This window comes from Protopterus annectens, chromosome 1.part0 (genome assembly GCF_019279795.1).
Source record: "Protopterus annectens isolate FY-2018-M chromosome 1.part0, PAN1.0, whole genome shotgun sequence".
Classification (NCBI taxonomy): domain Eukaryota; kingdom Metazoa; phylum Chordata; order Ceratodontiformes; family Protopteridae; genus Protopterus; species Protopterus annectens.
In genome coordinates, this window is record NC_056725.1 from 1,360,134,190 (window position 1) to 1,360,159,646 (window position 25,457).

Below are 25,457 nucleotides of genomic sequence, written 5' to 3' on the forward strand. Positions count from 1 at the left end.
AACTAGTAGTAGATGTGTAAATGCCCTCTTCCCCACTGTACAGCTGTACAGCAATACTGGAGTTGGTATATATAGTTGGCTGTGGATGTTGTGGGCACAGCCACCCTCATTGGGGTTATTTTGTGTGTATCCCCCGCTTAGTCTGCTTTAATACTGTACAGTTTATGTTAACAGGTTAAGTAGTTGTCAGTCACACTGTGTGGTTCTACCGCACCCCACACCCTCGAACGTGGAGGGCTGTGTCACCTACACCAGCACAGCTATGTTTACCAACTCCAGGATTGCACTACATTGGGGAAGAGGACATATACCCTGCCAGTACTATCATCTTTGACATTAAGCTGGCAGACTTATTATTTACTGATGCAATGTTTTGCCTATTTTGTCTTCGTGGAATTACAAAGGCTAAAATGAGTTCACTGCAAAATTAAGTACATCCATGTGTACAGTATTCTCTGTGTATTGCATAAACACTAAAGCGTGTGTGTGTGTGTGTGTGTGTGTGTGTGTGTGTGTGTGTGTGTGTGTGTGTGTGTGTGTGTGTGTTATTCGCAAACATTTGATGTGTGCCACCCAGTACACTTACCATTGTCCACTGTAGAAGAGCTGCTGACATCAGCCACCATGCACTCACCTGTATACACCCCTCAGACCTATCAGCCATATGGCACATGCAGTAGCTGTTATACAGACCTTTTACTTGTGTTCAGCTGTACCTAGGATATGACACAGTCATTGTGTCACCACAGTGCCATACCCCTTGTAGGAAACAACAGCAGACCAACATCCTGCTGACACATAGACACCTACAACACAAAATGAATACATTATGGAGACCACAATCAGTCAGTGTTAACAACAGCTATAATGCATCATGGCTGGACAGCTACACATCCTGACATGTAAGCATTAAACTTTCCAGCTGAAAACATGTTACATGGCATTACATTGCTAAACCTTGGTACATTCACTCTGTGCATCAGAACCATATTAGCATGTCCCTGCATCGATGGTATGGATGGCAGGGATATGTGGTACATGTGTCATCATATGCACAGGGTGTGTTGTTGGTTTGCCAGAGACCTAGGCTGAGCCATTTCATTGACATCTTGTGTGTGTGTGTGTGTGTGTGTGTGTGTGTGTGTGTGTGTGTGTGTGTGTGTGTGTTAGGGGGTTCATTATCAATTGGGCTGTGCAGCTGTGGTGTGTGTAGAATGGAGGTGCCCTAGCTGTGTTGGCGAAATGTGTGTGTGAGTGTGAGTGTATGTATGCACACAGTTCTGCCATGTGGCTGCCCTATACAGGGGTTTGTTGGACAGCTGCAGACCATACATGCAGGAGGGTATACAGTTCCCAGTGTTCAGCCACGGACACAAGAACTGTGCCTGCCAGGGGTTCCATGGGCACTGTCAGGTACAAGCTCAGATATGGTACTCTCCTATGATGATGAGAAATGTCCACTGGATCCGGGTCCCTGTTGGGACTGGCCAGGACCTCGTGCACATGGCCTGCTGTGTTGTAGTGTGGACAGCACCCCCCCCTGCAGTGCTGGTGCTGGTACTGCCACTATGGGAGCGGCTTTGACTTGTTGCACATTCACATAGACCTCCACGTGGCTGTCGCCATAGTCCCACCCTATGCTCTAAAACGGACATTGCACGGTCGAGGATTCCCACCATCTTACCCAGCCATCTGTCCAGGACTTCTGCAAAATAACAGTGGGCACCTGCAAGATCACAGATGTTGTCAAGTACAGCAGAATGAGTAGCCCTCTGGAGCCTCAGACTCTGATATAACATTCCATACGTGCCTGTGCCTTCATGACGAACCAAAACATGTGTCTGGTGACACCTGCTATGGCACTTCTGCCAGGGGCATGATAGGCAGCAGCCCTCCTACGAGCACTCCTGTGTGGTACCTTGCCAGTCATCTGGCTATGGCTGCTGTGTACAGACACACTTGCCATAGTCACCACACTGTCTTGTCCCATGCCACCACCCGCGAACTGTCCCTCATCTATGGCCACTGGTGATGGGGTATGTATAGGCATTGTGACTGTGTGTGGGGATGGGGTGCATAAAAGTGGGATGTCAACTCATGGCACAGCTTCAGCCCCTGACAACCCTGCCTGTGCCTCACCATACCTGTCGTCATTGTCAGAGTCCGTATGGACACTAACATCAGTTTGCCTGCAGGAGGGACCTTTACCCACCTCACCACCTGTTGGGGGAAAACAAAAATGTAATTTAAGACCTGTACGTTACTGCTTACCTCTGTATGTATGTATGTATGTGTAATACACACACACACACACACACACACACACACACACACACACACACACACACACACACACACACATTTACAGGTGAGGTGGCACAAAGATATTACACAGACCTCTCAGTACCAAACAGTCAACATGCATGACATATGGCATTCATCAGCATGCACTGCAGCTATACTCCATCCTTGTTACCAACATTATACATCTCTGTGATGCATGAGTTTTGTAAGTAGGTGATGTCCTTTCCCCTGGAATACTCTGCAGCCGTGTACACAGTATTGCTGTGCACCCGTTCAGCACCCTGGCATGTACTGTGCACCATACCTCACGAGTGTACACACCATTGCTGAACGTGTATATGTGTGGCAGTTATGTTTGCTCTGTTGCTCACAGCCCCTGTGTGTTTGTCTGACACATACCTTGGATGATATGAGGACAGATGTCAATAGTCAATGCCTGACCTCTGATTTGCAGATCTCATCATCAGCAGTGCAACTATGAGCAATAAAATCCAATTACACTAACAACCTTCAAAGCTTACTGTGGCTATGAGGAGTGTACACACCCTTATTGACATGCCAGCCTCTTCTATGATATGCAGTGGGGCCACAATACTGCATATGTTAACAATTCACACACCTGATATGTGACATATGACCTGTGCAGTCAACTGCAGTATAAAACAAATGTGTTAGCTGTGCAGATGCTGATTGAGATGCATATAATATGTGGGTTGCATAAGTGTGCACACCCTTAACATGATGGTTTGTTGCAGCACCTGTTAAGTGAACTACAGCAGTCACTATTCCTGGATGGGGTATACTAGCATGGCGCATCTTCAGTTGACATTATTTGGTCACTCCACCCTACAAATGTTCCCTAACTGTGCCGGATTGCAATGTCAGCTCATGTGCACAGCCCTTGGAGGTCACACAGTGCCTTCACTATTGCTGTGGAGTCAGGGTTATGTTTGGCACAATTCATAACCTTGACTGTGTTCAGATACAGCCATTCTTAGCGAGCTTTGGATGTATGTTTCAGTTCACTGTTGTGTTTCAGGATGACACCCCTTCGCATCCTCAGCCTTATTTCAGATGCGTGACTACTATGGGCCACACGAGTGTCATTTTGCAGTGTTCCAAATTCAGAACGCCATGTCTACCAGCCTAGTTCCTGCTAATGAACAGCAAACCTAAAGGTGTACACTGGCACCAGCAAGGTACAGATGGGGATGGTGGGGTGAGGTGTTGCTTGTGCACCACATTTATCTTTATTAAAACTGTCTGTAGGTTTCAGCCTTGGTTTCAGTACACCATTGCACATTGCAACACATGCCTTTGAGAGATGTTATGCATATGCTATCTGTAAAGAACCCTGGATGATGATTCCTGTGGTACAACTCTTCCATCTGATACCCTAACCCATAGGCCACACTTTTGCAGAGTCCAGGCGATTGTCAACACATGTACTGCACAGGCAGTACTTGATAGACATTCTTGCAAGTCCCTCAGTGTAGCTGCATGTTTCTGGGCAGCTTCTGTGACCAGTTTGCAACATGTGTTGTCATCTGTCTTGAATGGGCATCTGTTTATTTTCTACATTAATGTTGTCCCATACTTCATAGTCGCATGCATGACTGTCTGCACTGTTTGCCATGGTGTATGCAATGGTGAGGTAAGGCTATGTCTCCCACTCCTGAGTGCTATCTTTCGGATATGGGATCCATTCCATAGTTTGTAAGATGTGTGCAAGCCATGGCTGGCTCTGTTGCAGGTGAGTGGGCAAATGTCATAGACATACTTCTTGGATAGCAGACCATTACTTGGTGTGACATTGAGGCCCTGTACTTGATGGAAGGTGCGTACTCAAGAAGACTAAATGCTGTCAGTACCTCAAAAGCTGCTTCCACAATATGTTATTTGGAGTGTGTGCACACATATGCTTCCAGTGTTTAAGGTATGTATTTCCCATATTTGTTGTCCTAACCTGGGATTCCATATTACACATTAATTTAGGATCACATTACAAGTTGTAAAATGTGTGGAATGTGGTATTCCGTTGTTTAGATCTGTAACAGTTGCCATTGTAAAAGTGGTGTGTACACTGTTGTAGCCACTGTATAAGGGTAATGTTTCAGACATGTCCCTACTGTAGGCCATTTGTCCCACCATTATGTTCATCTCTGTCCACACGTCTTGCACTGATGGGTTGTTACGTATACTGCAGGACTCTTACATAGCCTTCAGATATGCCACCACGGTGACCACTGTGATGTAGTGCAGTTAACAGCAATAATAAGTGAACATGTACAACATGCATTATGGGTAGGTGTGTTATATGTGTGCATGGCAAATACCATGGCCGTTTGTTGGCAAATCTGAACAAAACAACTCCATACTCATCCGCTACAAGCTGCTGCCCCAATAGTGTCCAAGAGGGACCTACATAGTTGTGTGAGAGATGTAATGTCAGTAGCCACACCTGTGGCATTAGTACAGGGTGGGAGCAGCATTTCAGTACATCAACAGTACAAACCCACAATACTAGAGATTATGCACATCTTTTCATTACTACACTGCAGCAACAGACTACATTATCTGATATGTGCATGAAGGATACTTTACAGATGAAGATGGATAAGCAACAGTGGTCTACTAATGTGCCCTGGGGCCTTACCTGCATGCTCTTCGTCCATTGTGTGTGTAGCACCCACCTCCACAATGCTGTCGTCAGGTTCCTGGGTTGGCTGGCAGGCAGGTGCCTTGAGGCTGGTGAGGAGGTCCTCAGCATGTGTCAGTGGGGACTGGATGGCATAACCCCCACCTGTGGCTAGCTGGTCCCTCCTAACTGCAGCAGCACCCTGACTGGCATGGCGGATGAGATCAGTGCACTGATGTCACATCTGCTCATAACTGTGGTTATGCAGGCCGACATCATTTACCCTTTGGATGAGCTCATGCCACAGAGCAGTCCTCTCCTGCAGATCATGGGCCGTGCATCCAAAAAGGGTTCTGTGATGCTGTACAAGGAAGTTTATTATTATATCATTCTCCTGGGGAGTATACGCAGGGAGATGCTCACAGGACATGGTATCTGGAAGACATAAATAGGAAAAAAGGTCCGAGGACCTCATACTGCAAGCATATAATAGTTGTTAATTGACATCTCCCCCCCCCACCACATCTGCAACAATAATCTGAACACACAAATCAGTGATCACGGGTGAGATGGTCCCAGGCTTCCACTTTATATTGGGAGCCTTGGTACTGGCCCTGCAGCAGTCTATCATCATGGTTATGTACCAGGAGTCCTACCATGACCTTTGACTCCTGTATGCCCCAGCGCTGCGCACGGAAGTGCATGCCCTCACCAACTCCTGCCATACTGCCTACAGTGGGAAGCTGCAACCAGTTATGAGCTGTATTCCCGCCTATGGGGTTTAAATATGGCCGATTCCCCACCCTTTGCTGTGATTGGATGGTTTTGAATATGCTGAGCTGAGCTAAGCTATGGTCATACCTGCTTAGCTAAGGTTGGCAGTGCTTAAAGGGACCGGTTCAGTACTGCTTACCGATGGGCAAATCCACTTAGCTGGGCTACTCATTGCTTAGCAGTCACATTTACACAATGCTTACACCTGGTAAGCAGAGCTGTGCAATGCTTAGCATTGCTTATTTTTCATTTTATAGACTGTCTGCTGTATGGCATTACTTCATTACATATTATAAATTTGCTTACTGTCCCTCACATCCCCCAATGTGCTTTCATTCCATTTATTCATGTGTGACTATACTGTATGGGTTACTTGTGTTTATAGCTACCTTCTTGCAAAGTTTCACAGAAAGTTCCACATTTCCTACACTAATCAGGTTAACAAAAAATCCGTACACTTCCTCACCAAACCCTCTGACCTAATAAAAAGACTACTTCTCTCCCTTCTAGCAGGTGACCTTCATCCCAACCCTGGTCTAAACAACAGTGTTTTCTAAAACCCCTCTGTCCCCCTCCCTGTTGCTCATACTTACCCTCCAAACCCCCTAACTCTTTCTCTATAGCTCACTTTAACATCCGCAGCATTAATAATAAAATTGCCCACCTCCATGCACTGCTAGACATGCATGCTTTCAACATCCTTTGCCTGTCTGAAACCTGGCTCAAACCAGCAACTCTAGACAATGAGATTACTCCCCCTGGCTACAACATCTTCTGACTAGACCGTATAGCCAAAAAGGGTTGTGGGATAGCTATTCTTTAAAAATCAGTTATGCAAATTACTGTTAAACATGAAAAACCTCCCTCTATAAGTAATGCCAAAATCCTTATCTCCAAACTGCAGCTTAATATACACAAATCCATCTATATAATCTGCACCTACCTTCCCCCTGGAAATATCAGTTCCCTAGAAGAGATCCTTAGCTGGCTTTCTACTCAATTCCCATAAGAAACCATAGTCCTAGACAATGTTAATGTAGACTGGAAAACCTGTACCTCTGTAGACCCTCCCACCCACTTAAATCTTCACGTTTTTCCACAAACCATTCAAGCCCCAACCAGAACTAACAAAACTAACAAAGAAAGCATATTGGACTGGATTCTGATTAAATAGCCACTACCAAACTTATACAGTAGGGACACTACCTAATGATTTAAGTGACCACGGTCTTGCATATCTAATCAGACATAAAACTACTACCCCTAATCTAACTAAATACAAAATGGTCATATCAAATAAAAACTTTAACCCTGAAAGCTTCCTTACAGAACTAAATACTTGCAACTGGTCTCCTCTTAAACAACTGCCACTGGATGATGCTGTAGCTTACTTCAACTCCAGGTTCCTTTCTATCCTAGACTCTCATGCTCCCTTAAGATCTATTAGAATTAGCTCAAAACCTGCTCTTTGGCTCTCAAAAGGTACAATGCATAAAATTATCCTGAAAAATAAACTCTGAACCAAATTTAGTAGCACTAAAGATCCCTTTGACCAACTTAACTTTAGACAAATAAGAAACTCCACTAAAAAAGCTGTACTTCCAGATAAAAGGAACTACTATTGCCGTTTACAACAAGCTAACCAACAAAATCCACAAAAGTTCTGGGCAGTTATAAATACTCTCTTAAAGCCTGGCCACACCCCATGCCCCTTAGGCACTTCCCAAAACAAACTGCTGATGCCTTCAATACCTTCTTTTCTGAAACTGTCCAGTCTCTAGCTAATCAACTAACCCCCAATATCTCCTCTCAGTCCTCCTCCTCCTCCTCTAACACTTCTATTCCCACTTTTCAACTGCAGCCTGTACCCACTTCACTTATCTGTTCTCTTCTCCACAAACTTAAAACCTCCTCTCCTTCTGCTGACCTTCTACCAGCTCAGTATTTAAAAATTGCAGCCAAACCATTAGCCTATCCCATTTCCATTCTGATTAACAGAATCTTTGTTGAAGGCTACATTCATTCACTCTGGAAAATTTCACATATCATTCTTCTGCATAAAGGTGGGATTTCAACAGAACTCTCAAACTACCGTCCCATAGCCTTACTCTCCCCCCCCCCAGCTAAAAGCATGGAGAAATGCATCCAAAAACAACTTCTTAAACACCTGTTAAATCACAACCTGCTAGCTGACTGTCAACATGGCTTCAGGCCTTTCCACAGCACAACTTCAACCCTCCTTTCCTGACTGCATCAAACTGCATCAACAAAAACTGGAACAATAATATACTTACCTCTGCTCCTCTTTATTGACCTATCCAAAGCCTTTGATATGGTCAATCACCACCATGTACTGTTAAACTTACTTAAAGTTTTTGCTCTCGACTCTGGTGCGATAAAGTTGTTCGAGTCGTATCTTCATAACAGACAACAGGCAGTGCTTTGGCAAAACAACTTATCCAATCTCCTACCCATTACCCTTGGAGTCCCCCAAGGCTCAATACTTGGCCCGCTTCTGTTTTCTATTTTCATTTATGATCTACATACCAGTATTTCCTCTGCAACCTGTATACAATATGCTGATGATTCTACTTTAGTTTGTTCTGCCTCATCCCCCTCTGAACTGCACTCCATTACCCAACAGACTTTCCAAAACGTTGAAAAATGGTTCCTAAAACTATGCTTAATCTTAAACCCCAACAAAACCAAACTTGTTACTTTTCTCCCCCACCCGAAAATCCTCTCCACTCAACTTCTCTGTCTTTTCTAGTAATGGCACCAACATATCACCTGACCCTACCACCAGGCTCCTCAGAGTAGAGATAGACAACAACCTATGCTTTTATTCTCACATTAACAACACTATAAAATTAGTTAACAGAAAACTTGGCTCCCTGTTTAGAATTAAGCCATTTCTTACACCACTTGCCAGAACTTCCATTGCCCATTCCCACCTGATTTCTACCCTCCTTTACGCCTCCCCTATTTACACATATTTGTCCAAAACTAACCTCACCAAACTGGCTGTCGCCTACAACAGTATTGCCAGATTTGCCTCTGGCTCCACCTTTAGAACTCACCACTGCTTAAACTTAAAACAATTGGGATGGCTTGAACTGCAAAATCTGATCTTATTTCACCAGCTCTGCTTAGCCCATAAAATCCTCTACAAACTTACCAACACCCCTATACTTACTACCCTTATTAGTCCTTATTGTAACCTCAAAAGCCTACATTCTTCTAACAAACTTCTAATATCAACCTGTAAATCCAACAACTTGGCAGGCGACTCCTTGTTCTCTAACGCAATAGGAAAAGCCTGGAACTCCCTTCCTTCCAACCACACTGCTATCTCCTCTCTTCCCAGTTTCAAATCCCAACTCAAAACTCACCTCATAACTCACTGGCTCTGCCCCTGTTGTAACCCTGACTAGCTTGCAATTTTCTCCTAGTACTCTCATTTACCGTGCATACAAATCTTTACTAAAACTTACTTTTCTGCTATCGTGCTCAATTTGAACCCCCTCTGTTTTGTACTTAATTGCTTATTGTAGCCACTGTAAAAATATTATCATGCTATTATTTTCTCTGAGCTATATTTGTAACTCTGTTTATTAATGTTTAATGTTTTCACTTGGAGCTTTTCTCCCTGTGCCTCTGCTGAAAATGGACATTTATCCAGTTGGACCAGCCCAGTCAACAAATGTAAAATAAATAAAGTAAAATATTTATTATTTATTATTATTTATTTATTTTACATTTGTTAACCAGGCTAGTCTAGCTGGATATATATCCATTTTCAGTAGAGGCCCGGGGAGAAAAGCTCCACACAAATACAAACAAAAACGTATACAAAAAAATATCATTACATGGTAAAAAAAAAGGATTAAAAACCATATGATACAGTGTAACATTTCAGAGATCAAAGACACTTCAGAAAGTTAACATAGAACGTAATCTTTCTTAAAAAGGTGAAATAGATGCACTCTAGTAAGAGTTAAGTACAATAATTTACATCAGAATTGAGGGATTTAAGCAGTACATTGAATATAGTTTGGTTTAGTGATAGTCTTAGTTACAAGACTAATTATTAAATGTTAGGAATAAGGTCGAAGAGGAGAAAACCCGGGTATAGGCGTTGATTAGTCAGGTTTACTTCAAGGACATAGCCAGTGACTTTGGAGGTGATTTTTGAGCTTTTGTTTGAAGAGTGGCAATGATGTAGTTAGTGTTATATCACTAGGTAGCAGATTCCAGTTCCTTCCTGCTATATTAGTAAATAGAGAGTCACCAGCTATGTTGTTAGACTTTGTTAAATATGGGGGTTTCACAACTTTATTAAACTGACACCTCACATCTGGACCTAATGCAATACTACAGTTAACAAATATATGTTTATTTAGTAGCTAATAATAAAAAAAAATGTTTATGTACTGCTTTCACATGTAAAATGAAAATTGTTTACAGTAGGGATCAAACCGGGAATGGCCGCTTGCAAAGCGTATGCTCTAACCACTACAGTATTGCAATACTGCTTATGTTGGATGTCTTGCTATTTAACTTCTTGTGCTGTTTAAGCTGGACTAAGCAACTGGCGTAGCTACGTTTAAACTTTATAGCATTTATTAAAAAAAATTAATTTTTGTTGTGTTATTTTATCTGTACCCTTCAGAATGTCTGTGCTAATGCTGAACCTGTTATTTTATCAGCTTTTTGGGACAATTGTCCCTTTTGGCTTTGTCTACATTCCTTACTCTGGGTTGGGAGATGTGCGCTATGTGCTTATGCTACCTGTGTTATCCTAACAACTTTTGGCTTAGTAAGGACAATTGTCCCTTTTGCCTTTGACCATATTTGTTATCCTGACGGGTTGGGGGTGTTACCAGTGTTCTCACTTGTTTTAAATTGCGGAAAGGCAATTCTGGAGTGCAGGGGGCGTATGTATTGTGAGAGCTCTGCTGTCAGGCATACCCCCTGCGCTCGTACACAGGACCATGTCCGTTTTAAAGCATGGCAGTGCGCCTTGATAAATATGCATGGCGTGCTGCCATGCTGAACAGGAACGTTCTCTGCCGTGCAGGAATAACATATTCTTGCACGGCTGCTTCCTGAATCCCAGAGATTGTGTAAGCTGTGTGTGTGCATGTATATCTAAGTACATATATTTATGGGGTTAATCAGAAATTGCTTGATTAATGGACATGGTACCTTATACGCATACTACATATATGGATCTATATATTTTCTTTATTTTTATGACTGTGTTTGTGTGTATGTAGGGTTAATGCTGTGTTAAAGAAGACTGAAATAATGAAAGTCCTGATTTATTTAGTCTGTCTTTATTCCACCACTATTGTTGTGACTCTGGGATAATTTTTGGCGGAAGGGGGTGGTGGACCCAGACTCTTTCATGGGTGACTCTTGCTCTCGTAATCCTTTTACTTACTTGTAATTATAATCACCTGTAAAATTGAACCATCATTTGGGAGGGGAAAAAAGACCACACCAATTTTTGTTGTTTTGGTTTACATTAATAGGACATGATTTTGCTTGTGTGTGTGTGTGTGTGTGTGTGTGTGTGTGTGTGTGTGTGTGTGTGTGACATGCTTGTACGACTTCAAGAATATAATTCCATTTGAAAGCAATTTGCATAGTGATCTTTCTGAAATGGCCAAGTTGTGACCTGTGAGATTTAATCATGTTACAGCTGTATGCATTTATGTTCAATTTTAATTTCTTCTGATTTATTGAATTTTTTTCTTAGGTGCATATCATTATGTTTCCGCTGTAGTGGAGGAAAGATGGAAGACGCAGCACCTGCAGACAGCTCAGAGAAGTCTGCTAAAATTTTCTGTATTTCTCACAAGGAGACAGTTTTATCCAATTTTGAAAAACAATGGAAAAGTAATTTTTTGTGTGATATCACTTTGATTGTAGAAAATGTACAATTCCGAGCCCATAAAGCTTTACTTGCTGCCTGTAGTGAGTACTTCTCTGTTATGTTTACTGAGGAACATGGGATTGGCCAGTCTGTGTACATGCTGGATGGGATGATAGCAGAAACATTCAGTGTTTTGTTGGAGTTCATGTACACAGGACATTTCCCCATAACTGACAGCAGTACAGACCAAGTTATAGCCACTGCAAAGCTTCTCAAAGTGAATGATTTAATAAAATCTTTCACAGACTATCAGGGCAGTCATAATCGAGGAATAACACAGACTGAACTAAGCAGTGACTCAGTAACTCAGTGTGAAAATTATAACAAGGAAGTGCCCAAGCGGAAAAGAGGCAGACCACGGAAAGTTACCTTTGACCATGAAGAAAAGACTGGTTCAGTCAAGCCAGATGAAAAACAGCAAGTAGAGAGAGACCCTTTAGATAATGAAACAAGTCTTGATGGAAGTGTTGACAAAAATTTAGGAAATGCTTCTGAAGAAGCACTGGGAAAAAGTAAGGACACAGAATATTCAGAAGAGCAGTTTATGTCAGATACTCATGTCGAAATGGCATTAGAGACGGATAAGGATTGTAGCGTTAAAACAGAAGGTCGAATTAGCAGTCGTAGTCGTTACAGCAACCGCAGGTTAAGAAAATCTATCAAGCTGAAGGGCTACCGGCTTTATGAAGATGATCAAGGAGAGCAGATTAGGCGAGGGAGTAGGAGAAAATGTACTGCTTCTGAAGTTCTCTGCAAGGACTGTGGCAAGGTTTTCAAAAATCATTATTTTTTGACTATTCATCAAAGAAGTCATACGGGTAAGTTTATGGAAGTAATAGGTAATTATAGAAGAATAAACTTTAAAAATTATGAATTTTGGAATTTATTTCATTGTCATGTTTAAAACTCCATCTGATTTAGGCTGATTTAATTACTGCTGCACCTACACAATTTGTTTGCTACAGCTAGATGTGGTACCCATGAGATGTCAGAAGGAACAGATGACCTAAGCACAGAAGTAATCCAGGTTTAATTGATAATAAAGAATGCGAGGAAACAGAATTGCTTTAGGAGCTTCACTTGATCAGAATTGTAGTACTTGTATTTGCAGTAATTCAGTAATTTGCCAGATATGTTTTCTTGGTTTGTTATATGTTTTGAGGGGGGCAGTACTCCAATATTTTTACTTTACCTTCTGTACTACCCACCATTCTGCATTTGTTTGTCCAATTTGTTTCTGCGTATTTTTTTATGGGCCCTTGAGTCACATACCAAAACTTTGTAATTGTTGCATATCAAAACTCTGTAATTGTATTCATTGATGCAGTCCAAAGGGTGTCATTATAAATTCTTCAAAGCCTTGTGAGACTTTTTTTTCTGATGAGCTTGTGTTTGAACTTGCATGCAAGAAATATATATTTTTAATTCTGACTGTTCATCACGTCATGCTCCCCTTTTTTTGCTTCACTGTGTTTATAATGCAGAAGTGTATACTTCAGCAATGCCTTTTTTAAGGTAAAAAAAACTCCCACCGTGGTAATTTTCATATCTTGCACGCTTAAGGAGGAGAAATGTAAAGCGATATCTCCTTGATCAAGACCATTTTGAAACACTGTACTGGAGGATTGTCGTACACAATTTCACTGGATCTATTTTATTAACCTTTGTAACAAATGGAAGTTTACCAGCACAGCAACTGGAAACAGCCATTCCCAAAAGCCAGGTGTGAAAGTATTGAAAATATCAAATTAAAATTATCCTGTCTTGTGTCACCTAAGTAGTATTTTTGCATGGCTCTGCTTCTTTATTTACTCAAAGCTGCCATAGTCATGCTGCGGATAGTGCAGGCAGCTTAGTATGTAAGCATTAGACCTTGTTAGTGAGACATCTGGTGGCATTTCATCTAGTTACATATATTTTATGTCAAAACAGAGTACTCTACAAACTTGCTAAATTACTGTTTAATGGTGTGCATTATTAGATAGCTCGACTGTAGGAACTCTTAAGACTAGCACTCCTTAGGTGGAAGGACTGTCCAAACTTCAAAATTCTGCCTTTGGGTCATCCCTTGACCTGGTGCCCTGATAGACACTACCAGCCCCTTTCAGTTATGTTGTGCCACATGACAGGGTAGAATTCGGAGTAATTCTTTACAGATTTCTCAGGATGTTTATTATAAGGAATCATTGCTACAGAAATAATTTTTTTCTATGAGTGGGAATTGTCTAAAAGTGGATACAAGTCTTCTGGCTTGATCTTTTATTAGCAGTCAGGCATCCCTAGGGGGCATATGGATGCAGTTTTCCCATTTTATCATTGAGGGATCACACTGTAAAGGAGAGCACACCATTTCCACTGCTCACCTCTTTTTGCCTTCTTAAGTAAAAGACTGCTCCACATTTACTTCTGTAATTCATTAGTTATGTTCTAAATCATTTTGATGCTTCAAAAACTTCATTATGTTTTAGTGATAAAACACTGATCAAGGTTATAAAGAGTAAAAGCACAGCAGGGGACTTCCTCTTCCCTAATTATATAGGTAAAACTTGGAACTCCCTACCCTCAGTTATTACCTCAACAGACTCAAAGGTTACATTTAAGACTACTCAAAGACCATCTAAAACGCACATGGATATGCTTATGTTCACCCCTAGGCTAAACTCACCAGTCATACCATCCCTCTTCCCTAATCTACTCGTCTCTGTTTCTGAACTTTACCACTAAGAGGAACTGCAGCTTTTTATTTCTAGCCTCCTCACTGTGTTACTTCTAAACCTGGCCTTTCAGATTATATCTACGCATGCATATTGTGGCACTAAAACCCTGCTAGGCTCAGTTTTTCTGTAGACTTTTCTTCCCCTTCTGTACATTTGCTTTTAAACTTGGTGTAGATACCTCACCACTCAACTGTGTTGTTTTACCTGCTTCAATAATCCTGCCCCTGTCAAACTAATACTCACACTATCTGTATAAAATTGCAAAAGATGCAAACTTTCTCACATATGTAGCTTATCTTGTTTGGCTTCTTGCTTATGTACTATCTCATTCTATCTATAAAATCATAAAAAATGCTTTTATACTATGTATCTAATGTTAATGCTTTGTGGTTATATACCATCTATGTAAATATGAATGCTACTGTTATACTCATGGTAATTGCTTGTAATTGATTTGTGAAGCTTTTCTCCCTGGGCCTCTGCTGAAAATGGATATGCATCCATTCAGACTCTCCCGGTCAACAAATGTAAAATAAAATAAAATAAAATAAATAATTATCCGCCTCTGAACAAATTTACAAATATGGCAATCTGCATTATGGTGCCACTTTTTAACTCCATCAATGTTTGAAGCTAAACTCTCCGCATTGTTTTCTCTTTATACAGTTGAGAACAGCTGGGTGCAAATGGTCACATAAATATTTTTTGTTGCCATTTTTCCATTTATATTTTAATAGTATTACGTCAAGTTTCTTCCCATACATTCTCTCCAGTTCAATGATGCATTAATCCCCCTTATAGGGCAACTATTTCCATCTTTTAACTACGTGTTCATCATTTGTTTTAAATTAGATTAATAGATTTTCCAAATACTTTAAGCCTCGTGAGCATTCTCTTCTGAATCGTACCCATCCTAGCACTGCTTTTTCTTTCTCCAGGAGGGCCATTCTTGTTAATCCTGGAGTAAATTTGGAGATACCCATCCAGTAATCAAGTTTGTCTTTAAAGGAAGCTAGTGAGTTGCAATGCTTAGTATGCAGAAGAAGTCTATTCTAGAGCTTTGGAATGTGCTGGGTTTAAAATCTGTCCTCTGCTGTGTTTTATTTATCTGTTGGTGAAGATTTAGGTAATTGCCTCTAATATTGATGAATATGTTGGAAGTCCAGGACAATCTGGTATCTAATGATGCTCCCTTCAAAAGTCTGGAAGACTCTGATTGAAATGGATAGAACTTCCAGTGTCTCTTGCTAACTCAGGGACCTTAGTCCTATATTTTGGTTAGGACTCCTTTGGGTCCTTGCAGTTGTTTGGTATGTGTAGTGAGATGAATCCCAAAGGGTCTGTTGGCCTGATCAGTGCTTAGTATAAGGGAGTGATTGCTACTTTTTTAACACTTTTATTGAATTATCACTTAAGACATTGGCAAACATACATTATGTAAAAAAAAACCAAATCATGTTAACATGTTCAGTTAGAAACACATACTGCATACATGCTTTTATGTAATTATCATCAATCCAACATTACAAAAATGTATCAGTTCCTGCCTTCTTTTAAACCTCACTCCTCCTCCAAAGCATTATACTGCATGTATTGTTCCCACGATTTCAATTTTTTGTTTGTAGTTTGCTCCTATCGCTTTCTAAAGAATCCCACTTTCAGTTCGAATATCTCTTGTTACAATATTCACTACTTCAGGTACAGTTGGTTTAAACTTTAATTTCTATCTTCTAGTATTTGCTGTTTTGGCAGCCACCAGAATTAAGCGTAACCGGGCCGTGCTGTGTCTAGGCAATTCAGATCCTGTATCCCAGCTAAAAGAAATAATTTTCTTAGTTATACACATTCGCTTACCCAGTATTTCTGTCATAGTACTCTGTAGGGAATTTTTTGTCTGTCAACTCATTACACTCTTAAAACATATGCTTCCAGTTACCTCTTTCTTCCCCATCACACATCCACAATTTGCTATCTGCGTGAGGAAAAAATATTTGGAGTCTGCTTTGGGTATAAAATATTTGTGTGAGCACTTCCAAGCAAAAATCCTAAATCTTCTAGGCTTTGTTGCATGTTTGGGAGCCATACATATGTCCTCCTGTTGTTTTTTTTTGAATTATGCCCTATTAATTCTTATTTGAACAGCAGCTTCTGTTCTAGATTCAACAAAAAACTCTACTATAGTATGTCTTTCACTTAGGATTCCCTTATCCCTTTCTCTTTGCCTGTACTCTGATATCAGTCCCTGAGAGGAAAGGCAGTCTGTAGCCTGCAGTCCAAATGCCTTCCTGGCCTCCTTCCATTCTGTTACACTTTCCTTTCTAGTTTATTTGTTCTCAATACATCGGTTCCTTTGCAAGTTTTCTTCAGTAAGTTCAAGCCCCCTCTTGCTTATTCTCTGTACCCCTGCTTGCAGTCATTCTTAGCAGCAGAATCTCCTTTCTCCATTCTTAGTTGTTAGAATACTTTGTGCTACTTTATGACTGTAATATTCTGTGTGACTGCTGCTGTTCTTTGTAAGGGTCTGCATCCAAAATCCAATTCTCTCCTTATTTCTTGAATTGTCTCCCTGGAGTGGTTACTTCTTTTGACCTTGTTGATATTCCTTTCACAGTTATCTGGGCTAAAGAAAATTCTTGACAACCATTTTCATATGATGACCAAAAGAGAAGGATCTGTCAACCTGAGTACCCAGGTCCCTAACTATGTTTTATTTTGTAGGTGTGGGTTTTCTAGACAGTTTGATGAGGGAGAGTGGATGTCTAGCAAAAGTGATGGTAGTATACTTTTAGCATTTAATTTGAGCCCATTTTAATTTATCTTGCTGAGCTCAATTTGTGCCTGATGGCCAGTACTTCTTAAACAGTCAGAATTACAGAGCTACGTAAGCATATTTTTCGCACTTTATCTAATTGTTCAGTGTTTCTTATCAGCACTGCACTGGATGTATTTATTTGCTTATCAGTACTGCATTGTTTTTTATTTATTTGTGAAACAGTTCTGCGCTAGTTTACTGCACTGTTTTTATTTGTTTGACTGAATTATTTGCTTTTCTGCGTCTTCATTTATATAATTGCCAATTTGTGGTTGAATTTTTGTATAGTTTGTGTCTTTTGCCATTGCCCGCCCCTACTGTAAATTTGATAAGGGACACTCCCATTCCCATCTCATAAGCTCATTCTATCTAATACAGAGATAATTTGGGAAGGTCCAACCCCTGAGTTCCTTAACCTTGAATTTTCTTCTGTTCCTCCTCTCTCCCTTTCCACTTTACTAACAAAAAAAAAAAACTTTATTCAGCTTCTTTTACTGCATATGTGTTTCCTCCTCCTGCTCCATTACTTCATCTTGCTTTTTCTGCTACTTGCTGCAGCTTGTTCTCTAAAGTGTTCCGTTGCATCTTTTCTGTTGCATTTGTTACTGCTTGTTTATAGCCTGTTTAAATTGTGTTATTCTAAGTCTCTTAATTTTGGTTTAAGCACTTGGGCTTTAGGCTAACCCCTTAGCTCCCTGGCCTTCTCTCTCAGATTCTGAAAAGTATGGATAGACAATTTCCTACAGTTCTCCTGCCAGTCTGGTTGATATGGAGATCCTGAGACAGTGTAGCAACTGCCTTATGTACACAGACAACCACCTACTACTACCACCTAGGAACACAATTTGTGAGAAATGCAATTACATTAGGAACCTAGAGTCCAAGCTCTCTTCCCCTCAGATGGCACTGAAAAGGTAGTCAACAATCACTACACCTCAAACACCACCCACACCTACACAACATACACCCACATATGAGGAGGTCCTCAACAAAAACATACTCAAACAAAGGAGACCTCCAAGGCAGAAAATTCTGAGGCAAAAACACACACTATCTGTCTGTCTCACCTGGGCTTCAGGATTCTGGCAAAGGCTCTTGCCTCCCCTATAGTGACTTTTTTAGGAAAAGTGATGAGGTTAAAACTACCAAGATAAAAATTTCAAATAAACACAAATTGGGTTGGGAGGGTGGCCTAATGGTTAAGGTGCTTGTCTTACAAACACAAGGTGCAGGGTTTGAGTCTCACAAGGGATAACTGGCTAGGCTTAAAATGGCTCGCAAGGGCAGTTAACTTAGTACTAACCTATGAAACCTATGAAACTATCTCCACAGCCCTCCACACCACATACCACGTGTAGTTCACATGCCTGTGTCTCACAGCCACTAAGGCTTAACCATAAACCCAACATATTGGTCATAGGTGACTCCATTGCGAGACACACAGATGTGCCTCTCACCAGGCTAGATAAAGAGAAAGTTACGGTTAGTTGTCTGTCAGGGGACCAGAATCCGCCATATCACACACTCACTCAAGTCTCTCAACAACAGGTACTGTTATGACTGTGTCATAGTCCATGTTGGTGTGAATGACTTGAAATGTACCTCCCTGGACTATATGAAGAGAGACATGATTGAACTTGCTGAATATGTGTTCCAGGCAGGTATGACTGTAGCCTTAAGCAGCATTCTACCGTCACCCAGAATGATGCCTGGATGCAAACAGAAAATGATTGACTTTAACAATTGCCTTAGTTTCTGGCGTCATTCCAGGGGGATCCAATACCTGACATCCTGGGAAGATATGATTGACAGACCACAGTGCTTTGCCAGAAATGGCCTGCATCTGTCTCACCTGGGCTTCAGGATTCTGGCAAAGGCTCTTGCCTCCCCTATAGTGACTTTTTTAGGAAAAGTGATGAGGTTAAAACTACCAAGATAAAAATTTCAAATAAACACAAATTAAAGGTCATGCTGTTAAACACTAGGAGTCTAAACATGAAATTGCACTAACTGCAAGCATTCCTAACCCTGAAAAATGCTGACATCTGTGTAGTCACAGAAACCTGGTTAAAGCTGCAGAGAGCACCCTAGCCTTACCCGGTTACTCATCCTGTCATACATTCATACCCCAAACTGGGTATTAAAGCCAAAGGAGGTGGAGTTTCAATATATATTAAAGACATACACACCTCCAGGCTGGTCAGACAGTATGACACAAAGGAGACACTCCAGGTGCAGTTAACTATTAACAAGACTCCTATACAAATCATAGTTAGCTACCAGCCCCCAAATCTGACCCAAGATGCCCAAACTGCATATCTAGACCTCTTCAAATCTATTAAGATTCAACCCTTTACCCTGTTCCTGGGTGACTTTAACTACCCAAACATAGACTGGAAGAACTACTCTTGCCAGAACACAAATGGCCAGAGATTCCTTGATTTTGTCAATGCAAATGCTTTGGAACAACTAGTTGATACCCCCACAAGAGGTGATAATATCTTGGACTTGGTATTAACCAACATGAGTAACCACTGCAACTTCCCTGCAGTATCATCCTCCCTTGTAAGATCCATCCATAAAGCGGTCATGTTCAAAGTCATCATCTCCCCCGACCCCCCCTCTAGCTAGGATCAATCAAAAAAACTTCTCCAAAGTTGATTACAGCCTCCTGAGGGATAGTATAAACAGCTTCACAGCCCCCTCACCCTCTCTAGGAACTGGCACCAGTATCCAAAACTATACCAAATTACTATACGAACATTTATATAGATGCATGGAATCAGGAATACCGGACAGGACTAAATCATCCCCCGCAAGGAAGAGTAAACCTGTCTGGTGGACATCTGCAATAAATAAACTCTATAACAAAAGAAAAAAAATGTTGTCCAGGACCAAGAAGGAGCAGGTGCCCAACTGGAAGCAATCTCTCCTTAGCCTAAACCAGCAAATAAGAGCACTAGTGAAATCCCCCAACGCAAATTTCTAGTCCAAATTGGCCACATCTACTAGAGACAATCATAAGGCCTTCTTCGCATATGTCTGTAACCTCAAAGGTAGCACCCAGGTATGTTTAGAACTTGTGGTCAAGGACACCATATGTACAAATGCCATAGGTATAGCAAACTTGCTGGCTGACAGATTCAGCAAAAATTTCACCCCTCTGTCCCCCCATCAGTAAATCAGGACATTCCCAGTACCTGCCCCCTTCCCCTTATATCTAGGGATCAGGTCATCTCTACTCTGTCAAAAGCAAAAAATACAGCCTCCTGATAACATCCCAAGCTGCATCTTACATGAACTCCGGCAGGAACTTGCAGCACCATTAGGCACCCTATTCAACCAAAGCCTGAGTACCAGTTTTGTCCCAGCTAAGTGGAGCAGCCACTGTCATCCTTTTACACAAAGGTGGAACGTCTATGATCTGGGAAATTATAGACCCATCAGCCTAACTAGCCTGATCTGGAAGGCCATGGAATGGATTATCATGGACGTAATTAACAAGGACACTGGCAACCTCCAAACACTCGATCTTACACAGTTTGGCTTCGTCAAGGGGAGGTCATGTCTGTTAAATTTGATTGACTTTTTTTGAGACCGTTACCAAAGCTATGGATGAGGGAAAGACAGTGCACACCGCTTACCTTGACCTGACCAAAGCCTTCGACACAGGTCCCCACTCGGGCATAACAGATAAACTCTCTCAACTAGGCATCAATCTATATGTTACCAGATGGGTAGCCAACTGGCTCACTGATAGAACCCACCTAGTCGAAATAAGGAAAGCCACCTCAAGCAGTAGACCTGTATCGACTGGTGTACCCCAGAGTTCGGTCTTGGGGCCTCTGTTATTTGGGATATACTTTTCTGAGGTACAGGCCAAAACCAGTGGGCTATGGCTGACCAAGTTTGCAGTTGACTGCAAGTTGGGAGCTGTCATCTATTCCCCTAGTGACGTGGACATCCTCCAAGAGGGTCTCACCCAAACAAATGACTGGTGCCAGAAACATGACCTCAAGCTGAATACAAAAAAATGCATCATCATCCCCTTTGGGGAGAGAGATGCCCCCACAAACTGTCACATTAATAACATCATTCTAAGCATGCAGTCAGTCATGAGGGATTTGGGCACCCAGATTGATAGCAGCCTGACTTTTGACCACCATGTTGCTTCCATTGTATGGAAAGCTTTCTACATGGCCCACCTCATAAGTAAGGGCATCTCATCCAGGGACAAGGAAGTCATAACATCCCTGTGTTCTTCCCTTATAAGGCCCATTATTGAGTACAGCACCCCATTCGGCATGTATCTCGCAAAGCACATGCAGCAGCTGGAGAGACCACAGAGGTTCCTCACCAGGAGAATCCAGGGCCTCAAAAATCTACCATGCACAGATGGGCTAAAAGCCCTATCCCTCTACTGTGTTTCATACAGACTCTACAGAGGTGACCTCTGTCTGGCATACAAGGTGATCTCGGACCCCGCCTTGATGGGATAGCTGCATATCTGCAAGTTAAGCTCCACTCGAGTAACCCACACGTGCAGCCTCAACTGGTTCTGTGACATCAATAGGACTTGCTGGCGGGACAGATTTGTGTCCCAGAGACTCTCCCATCTATGGAATAGACTCCTCCTCCACATCAAGCAGAGTACCTCTTTACCCTTTTTTAAGTGCAATCTGGATAACTGGATGGGAAATAGAAAATACATCCCTGGGATTCCACTCGTGTCCCTGCTGGACAGGGGCATCGGGTGCTGATTTGTCTGTGCATGGGCTAAACTCTTGGCTAGGCTTATAATGACCTCAGGGCCAATAGCCTAGTAACTTCCTATGACCAACAGTGTACTAGGAGGCATCATTTTGGAAAGTTTGGGTCATAGGGTGGTTTGAAAACAACCCCAGTTTGCAATCATCTGCAGACTTTGTTGGCCAGAGATTTTGGCTTTGTGCTTGGAGATTTGAGAAGTAAATAGCAAAAAGGAGATGTCCCAGCACTGAGCCTTGAGACACAGCTTGTCATTTTTATATTTTTGATGAGGCATCTGCAACTTACACTGTGTAGGGTCTGTGTTTCAGCCAGTTTTCAGTCCAACTTATCACATATGGGTCAATTTGTATAACATTTAGCTTTTGCATGATACTGACAAGGGGGAATGTTGAAGGCCTTTGCCAAGGCAGATTCACCATGTGCATAGTATAGGCACCAACTTTAGCCTCCTTAACCCCTTTGAAGAAATTTACCAGATTAGACTGGCTCTACCCTTCACAAAGCCAAATTGTTTGGTGGTCAAATCTAACAAGATATCAAAGTTTGAGGTTAGTTAAAATGTGTTCTATTCCTTTAGAGGTGAGGTGTGGAAAGCTAACAGGTCTGTAATAACCCAGATTGGTTGTATGGCCACCGTTGTATAAAGACATCACCAATGCTGTGCTGCACTCATCAGCAGCAAAACCATTATCTAAACTTAAGTTAAACAGTTTGAGTATAATTTTTTGTTTATTTATTTATTTATTTATTTTATTTTACATTTGTTGACCGGGCTGGTCCAGCTGGATATATTTCCTTTTTCAGTAGAGGCCCGCGGAGAAAAGCTCCACATATAAACAACCACCACCACACAAAAAATGTTTATAGTAAACAAGAAAGGTATTACAGTTTAAATTCTGGGAAGACTATGCAACACACTACAATAAATACATCATACACTTACAGATCATTTTACAGTATAAATATCTAGGGCAGCCCCAAGACATTATTAGAATACATTGAAATCCTTGGTTATTCTAGTTTACTCCAGACAGTTACTATTTCCAAAGGGTTAGACAGTAACAGTAGAAAAAGGAAGAGGTTTAAAGAAAATGGCAGGAATACTGCCTTCAGGATACATTCATAGCCAAGTAGAAAATATATGTAATTGGTGCCAAGTAGTAGAGGTAACTTATAGGTGCTACTAATTCAGAGGAGTAGATAGGAAAGAGTGGAGGAAAGTAGGAAGTCAAGAGAATGACAAAGAGAAATCCAGAGGATCAGTCTGGGTAACAGCAAGGGCATAGCCAGTGAGTTTTAACGTGCTTCTTAAGACTTTGTTTAAAGAGAGGAAGGGATGAAGTGAGGTAGGGTCAGATGACAAGAGGTTCTATTGTTTTCCAACGGTATTGGAGAACAGTGAGTCACCACTTAAGTTGTTAGACTTGGTGGTACTGGCTAGAAGTTTATTGGAGGAGCGTAAGGAATCCAGATTCCTATAGGGTGCTATAAGGTTGTTTAGTACTGGAGTATTGTTAGGTTGGTAAAAAATCTTATGAATGATGGTTAGTTGGGAAAGTATCAGAAGGTTTTTTAGTTCCAGCCACTCTAGTTGGTGAAGGTTAAGACAATGGTGAGTTCTATATGGGTTTCTAGTGGCAAATCTAGCAATACTGTTATAGGAGTTGGCTAGTTTGGTAAGATTATTTTTTTTTTTTTAGATTTGTGTATATGGGTGCTGCATACAGAACAGTTGAAATTAGATGGGAGTGGGCAGTAGTCATTCTGGCTGTTGGAGTTAAGAAAGGTTTTATCCTATATAGGGAGCCCAGTTTTTTATTAACAGTTTTAATAGTGTTATTAATGTGATTGTCAAAGGTGAGGTTATTAATTGTAATTCCTAATAGTTTGGTGGAAGAGTCGGGAGATATAAGGGTGCCATTACTGGATTGAATGGAGAAATCTATGGGGTAGGACTTACCGTTTGTTGTAAACAGTAGTAACTTGGTCTTTTTGGTGTTCAAAAGAAGGCACCGTTTCGAGAACCATGCCTCTACTGTGTTGAAAGCTGTCTGAGTTAAAGATTGAAGTTCAGATATAGAATTGGCAGATCATATGATAGTAGAATCGTCAGCATATTGTATACAGGTGGTTTGAGGAATAGCTGTTTGAAGGTCATTGATGAATAATGAGAAAAGAAGAGGACCAAGAATGGAGCCTTGAGGGACTCCCAGGGAGATAGGAAAGTGAGATGATAGCAAGCAGTTTTTTGGTAGAATCAACTGTCTATTACTAAGGTAAGACTTGAACCAGAGAATTGCTTTGGCATCAAGAGAGAGGGATGACAGAATGATTATGAGTAAGAGATGGTTAACCATATCAAAGGCTTTAGACAGGCCGAGGAAGAGAGCTGATGAGAGGGTGCTATTATTATGGTTATTATTAATGGTGTTGGTGAAGGATAGGAGAGCTGAGCTGGTACTATGAAAAGGCCTGAAGCCATGCTGACAGTTTGCTAGAATGTTATGTTGAAGTAAGTAGTTCATTAGCTGATGGTGAATACATTTTTCCATAATCTTGGCTAATGGAGAAATGAGAGCTATAGGCCTGTAGTTAGAATAATCATTAGAGTTACCTCCTTTGTGTAAGGGAATAATGTGGGAGATTTTCCAGAGATCTTTAATGGTTCCTTCAGTTATGGTATGGTTTATCAGGATGGATATAGGATAGGTGACTACTTTAGCTGCTTGCTGTAGGTATTCAGATGGTAACTTATCGGCAGAGGGGGGTGCAAGGCTTAAGTTTGTGGACAAGTTTTTGGATGTAAGAGGTAGGGGTAGGTTGTAGTTGGAATGTTGGCCGAGTATAAGGTGAGGAGTTGGGTAGATCAGAGTTGTCTGTAGGTAGTTGATTGGCTAGAGTTTGTATGGTGTTTGTGAAGAAAGTGTTAAAGGCATTGGCAGTTTGATGGGAGGTATTGTTTTCTGACCCTAGAGGGGAAGGAGTGCTAGAGTGGCCTGGACGAAGGAGGTTATTCACGCTTGCCCAGAATTTTTGTGGATTATTGTGGTGAATTTGCTGCAGCTTGCAATAGTAGCCTTTTTTGTCAGAGAGAGTAGCTTTTTTGTAGCATTTCTCAACTGTCTAAAGGTTTGTTGATCTGGGGTATTTCTGGTTGCTCTCCACTTAGCCCAGGATTTATTTCTAAGTAATATTTTTTGTCTGGTATCTTTTGAGAGCCAGGGGGCAGGTTTGGATTTTGTTCTAATAGATCGTTTAGGTGCATGCCTGTCGAGGATTGTTAAGAATTTGTTATTGAAATATATAGCAGCTTCTTCAAGATGGAGAGTTTTTAGAGAGTTCCAGTCACAGGCACTAAGTTCCATTTGAAATAATACTGGCTGAAAGTTTTTCTTGGTTTGAGAAGTCCTAGAGTTGAGGGCATTGGTAATGTCATTCTTTTGTGTAATGATGTAAGTATGTGATCACTTACATCATCAGGCAAGGTCCCTACTTTATAAG

General features: G+C 41.3%; 1 protein-coding gene across 2 annotated transcripts in view; it reads left to right on the forward strand.

Annotated features, from left to right (window-relative positions):
- Nucleotides 1-25,457, forward strand: part of ZBTB24 (zinc finger and BTB domain containing 24) — a 325,243-nt gene that overhangs the window by 73,328 nt on the left and 226,458 nt on the right. For both annotated transcript variants that reach the window (XM_044066819.1, XM_044066828.1), the window contains exon 2: nt 11,481-12,475. In XM_044066819.1, the coding sequence (XP_043922754.1) occupies nt 11,481-12,475 (995 nt within the window). The remainder of the gene's footprint in view (nt 1-11,480; nt 12,476-25,457) is intronic.